General features: G+C 36.1%; 1 protein-coding gene across 2 annotated transcripts; it reads right to left on the bottom strand.

The window, feature by feature from the left end:
- Positions 1-1,822: 1,822 nt before the first annotated feature.
- DPB2 (DNA polymerase epsilon subunit B2) lies at positions 1,823-8,808 on the bottom strand. Of its 2 annotated transcripts, XM_088517974.1 has the most exons (13): positions 8,534-8,808; positions 8,260-8,446; positions 7,742-7,895; positions 7,439-7,570; positions 6,684-6,761; positions 4,446-4,550; positions 4,241-4,321; positions 4,026-4,156; positions 3,846-3,940; positions 3,660-3,759; positions 3,288-3,402; positions 3,071-3,181; positions 1,823-2,420 (listed from the first exon to the last, which is right to left on the bottom strand). In XM_088517974.1, the coding sequence occupies exons 1-13, from the start codon at positions 8,697-8,699 to the stop codon at positions 2,280-2,282; spliced, it is 1,596 nt and encodes a 531-aa protein (XP_088374100.1). In that variant the 5' UTR covers positions 8,700-8,808; the 3' UTR covers positions 1,823-2,279. The 2 variants fall into 2 exon arrangements, with proteins under 2 accessions (XP_088374100.1, XP_088374101.1); XM_088517975.1 differs by lacking the exon at positions 8,534-8,808 and having other exon boundaries at positions 7,742-7,887; positions 8,260-8,401.
- Positions 8,809-10,652: the final 1,844 nt, after the last annotated feature.

Raw genomic sequence — 10,652 nt, 5'->3', positions numbered from 1 at the left:
AAAAATAAGAAAAAAACTTTCCCGAACACACCCGACAAAACTTATTTCTTATTTATTTATTGATACATAGAGCTCACAGTACAGTAGTATGGTATTGGACGTGTAGTTGAAGAAAACTTTAGGGTTTATAGTATTGTTATATAACAATAAGTAGGGATATTCTATCAATAGAATGAGGAACAAATGCACTCAAACCATTTCTTTCGCCTCAAGTGTAGATTGTGGCACTAATGATCTCACAAAGTCCAAAATGATTGCAACATATATATATTGTCGTGTCCAAACTTAATAACAACCCAATAATAAAGAAAGACATACAGAAGAATCATGGAGAAAAAAAAATAAAAAGCATCAAGAATCTTCAACATTACTCGATAGTGCTACTGCTGCATTAATCAGTGAAAGAAGAAGAGGGGGGCGGCCACTAAAGGTGATGACATACTCAATATCCAATCAGAGGCTGCCATGATAGGAGTGGGAATTGTCGAGTTCCCTGCCACGGTGTATTCCACGACGCTAGAAATCATTCAAAAAACGCTGCGTGTAGACCAAGGAATACCCTGCAAGTCAACCGGTTCTTCGCCATCTCCGATTTTGATGCTATATCAGTCAAACATCAATCATACTAACAACAAAAAATGGACGGCTGCTGCCACTCAAATGGAACCTTCCTTTTGCAATTACTTGGCGTAGAGAATGAGAGATTGATCCCCCATGCTATATGTACGAATACTTGCTATACTACAAGATATTGTTTGGTACGTACTTTCTTGCTTTTACTTGTACGATTAATACTGGATTCGGTTTGGGTCAAGTTCCATTATGATTAGGGTTAACAATTTTTCATACAAGTTTACGAACTCTAACACAAAATTATTGGGTTAGAGTTGATGGGTCTAACTCGTTTAATTAAGTAGATCGAATTACGATTGATTTATATAGTTTTATATACATGCTTTGACACAACCCGAACTTGACATGCGAACAAGAATTGCCACCCCTAATTATGATGGCAATAACAAGTGGATGCCCTAATTAGTTTTTGGATGCCCTAAAGCTAAAAATACAATTAACACATAAGTAGAATATCGGGTTTGGCTTGGGATGTTGGGAGTGCGATATGTGTCTCATAATAAGACATAAGTGACACATGTTCCAATCTCAACGGATCTAATTCCAACTAAAACTAAACGCATGCTAAATCCGTAGAATATTCAAAAGATCAGTATATTTCGTTCAAACTAGACGTACCTAGGAGGAAGACAAAGCTACAATAGTAAAAAGGTCTTGAAAAACACTTCAATAATGATAGATTTGGGACAACTATGTAGAAAGGGGATTAAGATCTCAATATAATTAGGCAGCTTAGGGTGTCTAGCCCACTTGCTTGGGGCAGGTAGCACCACAGCCCCTTCTCTTAAGCTGTTTGAATTTTTGTAAAATCTATATAGCCTAATGGGATCTCCATTAGTAGAAAGGTGCTGCACATACATAACAAAAGTTGGTATATAAATGCATATGTATCAAAAATTTGTTGACTCCGTCTAACTACGTAATTCCTTAAAAAGGATGTGTAGGGCCATATGTCCATTGTTTGTCGATCCCCACACAAACATATTGTTCAAGCTCATTCCTGGAAAACAAAAGAAAAGAGAAAAACAGTCATTTGAATCTACAAGAGTTTGGTAAGTCATATAAGGAAGAAGAAAGGTGGTACTGTTTAGTCCCCTCTTCAGGCCTGAAAAATAAAACAACAAATACAGAAATAAGGACAAAAAATCCTTCATAATAAGACTGAACAAACAGGAATTGAAAACCACCATCCTTATTTATAAAAAGAAAACCACCATCCTTATTATATTTTAAATCATTTTGTTAGTGATATATTAAAGGATGGAAATGCTATTTTCAAGCACTATCTTTACAAAGGAGACATAATGAATGCACTGAGGAAGAATGATTTTGACAGTATTTACATGCCAATAAACCCTCTTCTCCAGAAGTAGAATCTGCTTCCACTTAAACTACCAATTTGCCTACTCTTCTGTACACCACAAATTTCTAGTGATTGATGGGGCTAATTTCCAATGAAGTGTTAGAACTTAGAACAACTGAAAGGCTATAATCCTATTCCACCTAACATCACATAGAACAAGGGGGGGTGTTTCCAGCTTATTTCAAGCCTCATGCTTTGGATCAGATTGGCCTGTTGAATAGTAGTATAAGTAATTTGCAGATTCTTCCAAGGCTGAGAATTGAGCAGTAGATCTCCCAAATAGCTACAGGGCTGACAATTCAACTTCCTGAGTGCAAGGACGATATGCCACAAATGTGTAGTCATTTGAGAAGGAACCAGGATTAAAACATGTGATTCCTGTGTATTTAAATGCCTTTTGCTCACTTCTGTCGCCTAAAATGATCTGTATGAGACAAAAGAGTGAAACAAATGTCAGATGGTTCCTGTCAGGGCTTATACTTATGCAGTTACTAATGGATTCAGCCAGCAAGTTCAATTTCCTTCCAGATATTCAGTTTTACATATTTCTATTCAGTTTTTCCATTCATCCAATATTTGCAACATGCAATGAGGTCGGTCGAGTCAAGCAATCTGCCTCCAAGATCATAATTTAAAGTTGTCAAGTAATTGCCCCCAAGTGGCCAAATCCACTTTTTTCTTGAATTGATGAGAAAAGATTGGAAATTTAATCAACAAAAAAATTCAAAGTTAGTGCACTTTTTTCTTTTAGTTGAAAAAGTATTTTGATGCAACATAAAGGTGAAAGTAATTTTGAGTGTTTGTTTGTTTGTTTGTTTGTTTGTTTTTTTTTTTTTGCTAAAAAACAAAAAACTTATCCCAAAAATGTTGTTAAATAAGGCCTCAGCCATTCAAATCATCTGGTTGTATCTCATTTTAGCTTTCAACATCTCATTACCATGGGTGATCCATATTTAGTGTGAAAGTCCCCACTTATCGTTCCAATGATGGGAAAAGACACAGTTGCCGACATCATAAAACATAGCGCAATGTTAGGCAAGGTAAAGTCCCTTTGATATTAGTATTGAGTAGTACCGTATGTGGAGTTGGATAGAGATAGAGACAATGGTCGTAATTCCAGATAACAGGTTGTACGATAAGAGGGAGTGGACAGAGATGACTTTGGTGAGTTATGGTAGCAACAAGCTGCAGTAGAAACTCAAAAGCCATTAGCACCTTCGGCTAACATCCACAAGCAAAAAAAACAGTAAATATATTTGGAAAATTTAAAGATATTAGGTACAAAGATTACATGCTGAAAAGGATCAGTGGTTTCTTCCGAAGAAGGGGGCAGTAGACATGAGCGACGCATCCTATACAGTAGATCTTGGCGTAAAAATACAATTTCTTGGGTATAGAATTTGATTCTGCATTCAGACAGGATAAATGAATAATTACGAGGACAATCAAAACACATCAGTAGCTACATAACAAGAAAGTAAGATAAAATTTGAATTCCAAGCAGCAATGATGATCTCATAGACTAAATTTTCTATTTTCCATCATCAGATGTTCCTTAATTCAAAAGACACAAGCTACAAATACCATTGAATGTTACAGACATCAAGAGGATGTCCATAGGAGAATACTAAAATTAACTTCATCAGTGATCAGAAATGTTAACCTGCAAGGATTGCTTGAAAATATGGCATTTGGAATGTGCTTCTGAAGCTCTTCAGTCAAATATTTAGGTAAAGAACACCTGGGTAGAACTGTTGATGGACCTGAAAATGCCAATAGTAGCATTTCCTCAAGTATGCCACCTAATGTAAGGGGAAATTTTGAAGCATGGTTAGTCAGTTTAGTATACCTGCATCATCAGGACCAGGAATAAACAGAAATCGACTATGTTCTTTCAGCCGTGGATGGGAAGCAATCAATTGCCCTAGCTTGGCAAACTGTGATCTGCACACGTAGGTTGCTCAATATTGCTTTTCCTCATTATATATATTTTTAGTATTATGATCAGATAACAGTAAGCTACCCTCACCTGAGACTTGAGAAAGAGTGGAAGGAAAGGTTGCATGGGTGAGAACAAAAATTCCCCATGAATACGAATAAAGAAGGAACCACCTCCACACTCTCAAAACCATTGAGGACAATCTCTAGTTTTTCCATAACCTTATCCATGAAGAAAGCAATATTAAGCTTATGCCAAGGCACTAAGAAAAAAAAAAGAAAAAAAGAAAAGATGATAGAAATCACCTCTTCCTTGTCTAGCCAAATGTCAGACAGTATGACAAACATGTCGTTAACTGCTCTCTTTTCCAACTCTGCAAGTCTGAGCTATTAGAAATGTATAGGAAATTTTATAAATTCATAACAATCAGGGCTGCTGAATAAACTTCAAAAGTTCTATTAGAAATGTTTTTTCAATTCTTAATTATAGTAAAGGCACGACATAGGATACAGTCTCCTCTTTAGTTAGTATACCACCGCCAAAGAAGTCATGTCCTGCAAGCGATTTGAATGACTTATTTCGGTCCTCTAACGGAGGAAATCCACATGTAATGACCTTCACAACAGAGAGAAAGTTTCAGTAAAATATCAGCAGAAATCAACTCCATAGGTGCCTATGGAGCTTTGGAAAGTTAGCAAAATCAATGCCTTGCAGAAACTCAGGGAAAATAAAATCCACATATACAAACTGATGTTTGACAGCTAGAGAAATTGGGAATAAGGTCGAAGGCAACTAGAGATCTCAGGTTTTTCCAGCAAGAAATTTGTGACCCATCAAGACCACAAGATAGTTATGTGGTTCTCAAAACAAGATTGACAGCAGAGACTAAAAAGTAGCAGGTCTCTCTTCAGAGACTGGTTTTAGTCAAATTAAGATAGACAATTTTGCACTATCAGGTCATAATTTTTCCACTAAGCTTATTACGAAGGTGCTATCTCATTTAAACACTAAAATCTTTAGTACACTTCAAACATTTGAGAGAAACTTGTGGCAATTTCAGCAATATACAAATTGCTGAAATTTTGAAATAAGTGGAGGAAAACAAAGACTAGAATAGGGCGTCTATAAGCTTTTGCAGATGTCTAACTTGTGCCTATGATCCTGACTATAATGTTAATGTAGGAGAACTTGAATGATCAGATGACTTCTCATAGAAAAACAAAACACCAGGAATGAGAAATGGAGAAGTGGCACATACAGTGTCAGTGCTCTCATGTTTGAGATCAACTAAAAGTGCATCACTAAACAAAGAACTAGTAGTATAGTATTAACAGAAAATACGTTGTGCTTACTGAGTCTGAGTTGCTTTTGGCATGTTCTTACAGGCTCATAATGGAGACTATCAGCAGATATATTCTGGTTTAGAAACTCCCGGAGTTCATATTACTCTTTCAGACTGCTGAAGATTTCAACAGCTCTTATTCCAGTCCTCAAAAACAATGTTTTTATGTGACAAATTTAAACTGTCCCATACCTATTAGTAAAATTGTCACTTGAAAGTAGAAAACAGGAATCTCCCACCCTTCTCTATACAATTGAAACATTTTCTTTCAGTAAGATATGTTGTGGAGATATGGATGCTCCAAGTAAAAAGAGGACCGAGATTGGAACACCCACAATCAGAACATGATGCAATTTAGATGACGAACTCATGGTTGCGGCCTATTTAGTACAGTTTCTAAATTCTAATTTTCACAGCTCAAGCTCCCTAATCATTTTTCACTCTGATTTAGACATTCATTTCTATTACTGTAGGCCTGTGATCTCCTACGATTTACATAATATTAATCATCATAAACAAAGAGAACAAACAATTTTTGCATGTATTTTATACTTTAATTTCCTCTTTAAATTTCTCCAATATTACAAATGACTCCAAATTGCACAATTTATGAGCTGAAGCTACAACAACCATCACTCAAACTCAAAGTAACACAATTCAAATGACTGTCCACAAGTATTTGCAGTGTTCATGTTACTGTGACTAGCTGTCTCATGAAAACTTGAACAATTTCTAGTTTTGAAAATATGGTAGTTGAGTGATTGTTTCTTTTCGGCTGCTAGGGGATTTATAAGGTGAGACAAAATTTAGATGGCTCCCTCTAGGGTTTAAACAGCAAAAGAAAAGAAGGGTACAACAATTTTCTCAATGATCACCAACTGTCGAGGGCAGGGATTGGGCCATTAATATACATTTATTTAATGCAACACATTAAGACCCTCCAGCTCTATCAAGATGCTCTAGATTATGAGATGAAGAATTCCTCTGTCCCTCCCACCCTTGCACTGCACTCTGGTACCCTAGTTCTAAATTAACGATAGTTTATTAGATTATAAGTTTCGAACGGACAGAAATTTTTCTAGGAGAACGACCTAATATTATATAAAAGACAGCATATTTTTCAGATAGAAACATTAAAACAGTTGTTATGAATATTCGCATTCCTGCCAGAACTGTTATCATCATCAACACAAAGCATGATTCCGAAGAGCTACTAAAAACTTCCAAGATGTTCGAATCAAATGTCCATTGCTTTGACAAATGGTCAAGGTAAGTGCTTGCCAAGACCAAATACTGCAAAAACTAAACAATAGCACAGGCATGTACCAAATAGAGAAACTAATTGCAGATGTTACAAAATCAGATTTATCAACGCAGGTTTCAAGAAAATGAAATATAACACGAACCTGAAATATACCCTCTATGAGCATCTCACCTTCTGCTACAACTATGGTATTCTCCAAGAAAAAACCTGTAGTTATCTTGTATTCTTTGTCAAAGAAAAATGCTGATTTTATAACTCTATTTTGGCAAACTTTATATGATAACAGCCTTCCACCTTTAATAATCCACAATAAATTATGATAATAGAGACACATCCCTAAGCCACTATTATTGATGGAGTCCCAAAATCAATTCTTGCCATCAAAATCACAATGCATGATGCACGCCCTGAGTTGGATGGGCCTCCATGCAAAGATCAGACAGATGTTATCCTTCCATTCCTTTCAAGTCATTCATGATTAATTACAAGAAAGAAAATAAATGATTAGGGAAACAATAAGAAGTATACTTTGGCCAAGAGGCTATGAGATTTCGCAACATATGATCGCATATCAGTTCAGTGGCGAGATATGTCCATGGACTAACATACTCTTCATGTCTTCTGCATGAACAAAATAGGCAGCACAAAAATGGCTCTAAAATAAAGAACATTCAATAGAGCCAACTTCAACTAGTGTATCAGATAGAATTATGAAGATCTATATACTGTTACCAAGTATGAAGTATTGCAAATCGATATTAATATAGGGCAGTGTGCTCAGAAAAATAAGTTAAAAACATGTTTCAGATCATGTAGTGAAGTAATTTAGTTCCACTCATAGAAACAAAATTTACCCTTCCGACAAGAAAAAACGCGTAAAAATTATGTTGAGGATATTGCATTAGATAAATTGATTTCCACAGAAGCAGTTAGGTCTTCCAAGTAAAAATGGCCATCCTCCAACTGAGATATCACACCCATGATCCATCTTCTCCCCGTTTGGCCAACCAGAGACTGAATTGGAGATATCTGTCAAATACATCGCACAAAAAGATGCGAGCTTTGTTAGAACAGATATACCAAATTGAGACAAAAATGCTAAATTCCAAATTCTTCAAATTTGAAGATATGGACCCAGCAAAAACAATCGTACATGTCACGTGTACATTGAGATTTACATAACATGCATATATGCCTTACCTCACAGCTTCCAACATGTGACATTTCAGTAACAAATGCGGGTCTGGAAAAATGCTGATCACGAGCAAGCCTCTGAAACAGTAAGAGGAACCTATCCCTATACAGAGCTGCTTTTGCTGAAGCCTCACCATGAATGGGTAGGCTTCCTGTATGCCTAGGATCAATACAGAGAATTACATAAATGCCCAAATGAACCAAAGCTAATTCGTAGGAATTTTGAAATTGTAAAAATTGTAAAATCACTGCCTATCATGAACGCTTAAACTAAAAGAAAATAATGAATTTTGCTCGTTTAATCAATAAAATTTCGAAATAATTGTTGATTTAACATAGTATGAGTTGAATTTACTTCACACCATATTCAAATATTTCGTGTGCGGGGCTCCGTCATCGAGGGAGCACTAAATCCTAAAGCTAGAATATAAATTAAATAATTAAATTAACATTTTCCTATTGACTGAAGCCTTTTGGAATAACTGACGATTTAACAGATCCAGTGAATCAGCAAATCGACTTACTCATGGAAAACCTTTTTGATGGGATCGTAGTGGAATTTGGGGACCAAGAATGCATCGATCACACGAATAGCCGACGCAGAAGATCCGCTGGCAGCATCAGGGCTTTCGTTGGCAGCGGCCGCTTCGGCTTCTAACAAAAGGCTCACTACCCGGTGCACGGGTTCCTTGTCAATGATGGAAGATTTCACTGCCACCAATTTTGCCATTTTAAAAACGGGGAGAGTATAAGAAGCAGAGCATGGGAATGAAAATGGTGAGAGAAGAGAGAAATTACGGGAATCAAGGTCGAGCTGATCGAGGAGGAGGTCGACGGCGTCGTCTTCGGCGCCTGGGAAGCGGTCGACGAAGGAGAGGATCTCTTCCAGAGCCTCCACCTTGAGGATGTACCCTCTGATCTTGCATTTCCTCTCTACCTTCTTCCTTATCATCGAACCCTTCATCTCTCTCTCTCTCCCCTCTCTCTCTCTCTCTCTCTCTCTCTGTGTAAGCTGAAGATTTGGCGGGAACCTTTCGCTTTCTCGATGCGAAAAATGGCGGGAAAAATGTATGTGACAGTGCGGCTCGTTTCGGCTACAAAAGTGAAATACCCTATTCATAAGGTTTGTGGTGTTTTTTTTTTATTACCTAAATGGTCCCTAAGACGAGCTTCTTCCTCTTGTACTTTTTTTTTTGGGGATAAAATCGTACTTTCAACTTCCTTATGAGTTCAAACTGTAATTTGAGATAACATTATGGATTAATTAGAAGTCTATAATTATGCTACTCAAATTATACGCAACTCAAACGGTTTCATAAAAAGAGAGTTATAGAGCTCACATGTTTTTTTTTTTTTTTTTTTTTTTTGACATGTTCACACAAGAGGGGAAGAGAGATTTGAACTAGAGACTTTCGCTTTATAAGGTATGGTCCCTAACCGATTGAGCTACTTCTTAGAAACTATAGAGATAACATGTTTGAGACAACTTAAAGTGCTCGTAATTTCTCTTTTACGAGGCTTCACACCTATGAATTGTAGGAAATGGTGGAACTGTGTCTTAATTTGGGGAGCTAATGTCTCCCAAATTTTAAAATTGTCCCTAAAATTTATGTTGTTTTTATAAAATGTCATTCCAAAATTAATTTTTTACCCTCAAATTTTTATTTTTTAAAATTTTGTCCCCCACCCTTAAATGTCTCGTTCCACCCATGATTGTAGGGGTCCTCATCCTAATTAGAAACTTTGCCCCTTCCATAATCTTTTTTTTTTTTTTTTTGAGAGAGAGAGTAAGTTGGAGCTTTATCTTGGATTAATGGCTAATTAAGCTTTAACAGTTTCAGCGTTACAAGATAGAAGAAAACTACAAGATTTTCTTTATTGAAGGAGAACTTTGATTGAATTGTTTGAATTGCATGCAATTTGGACATCCCCTCAAAGAGAGGATGTGGAATCTCCGCCTCAAATAGTTTAGGATATGAGACCCACATGTTGAAAATAGGTGGAGCTCATAAGTCTCCCCCATGTGAGCCTGCTAAATTGCGTACAATTCAAACAATCGAATGTATAGATCATCATCCTAACCAAACAGAATAAGGAATTAAAAAGTTTCTCTATAAATAGGTATACCTAATATGATGCCGTCATCAAGAAAATTTGGTGATACTTCCATTTTTCACAAGTAAAATGCTGAGGCAATTATATTGGGTGTATTCAAAGAAGCAATATAATAGGGTTAAGAACTAGTGGTGAATATGGAGTCTTATCACATACAAAAGTAATGAAAACGATAATGATTATATGAAAAAAAAAAAAAAAAAAAAAATCACTCTCATTGCTATAGATGGTCATTAAGATGCTCGCCAATCTCATAGAAAAAATGTCAATATCTGTGCTTGTTAAAGTAGCAAAATCACTAATACCAAAGACTTTGGACGTTTAAATACATCTTTTAGAATAGGTATACTTTCCACTAGAGAATGCTAAAACAGTTACGGATTAACTTTAATATCATCATAAGTTCAAGATTTATCTTGATTAACACATGCTTGATCAACCAGTCTCAGACTCTCAGTTGTGCCATTGGGAAGCATCAGCCATGACAAGGAAAGAATTCCCAATCATCCCCCCATAAGTTCTTAAGAGTAATGCTACTCTTTACACCTGTTTCATACTAACTGAGATGACGTATTTTAAGTAGCTTCTTATATCAATCACTTAAAAAAATAAAAAATAAAAACCACTTAAAACACGTCACATGAGCTGATGTGAAATGAGTGATAAAAATCCAAAAATTGATTAGCACTGCAACATTTTGGATAAAAGTGAGCTAAAAGTGAGGTTTCTAGTATTACTCAAGTTCATAATAAAGCATTGAGTTGGGGGTAATTTCAATCTCCTCCACCATAATAAGAAGAAT

The sequence above is a fragment of the Corylus avellana genome, chromosome 7 (genome assembly GCF_965113065.1).
Source record: "Corylus avellana chromosome 7, dhCorAvel1.hap1.2, whole genome shotgun sequence".
Lineage (NCBI taxonomy): Eukaryota > Viridiplantae > Streptophyta > Magnoliopsida > Fagales > Betulaceae > Corylus > Corylus avellana.
The sequence above is the reverse complement of the archived record's forward strand: the minus strand, read 5'-3'. Positions and strand labels throughout refer to the sequence as shown.

What these genes read in the sequence shown, in the direction of transcription:
- DPB2 (XM_088517974.1), bottom strand. Translation starts at nt 8,699, where the DNA reads ATGAAGGGTTCGATGATAAGGAAGAAGGTAGAGAGGAAATGCAAGATC. An exon ending in CACATGTTGGAAGCTGTGAG is followed by an intron (nt 7,571 to 7,741) that starts GTAAGGCATATA and finishes TGTATTTGACAG; the next exon opens with ATATCTCCAATTCAGTCTCT. An exon ending in TCTATCCAACTCCACATACG is followed by an intron (nt 2,421 to 3,070) that starts GTACTACTCAAT and finishes TGTCTCATACAG; the next exon opens with ATCATTTTAGGCGACAGAAG.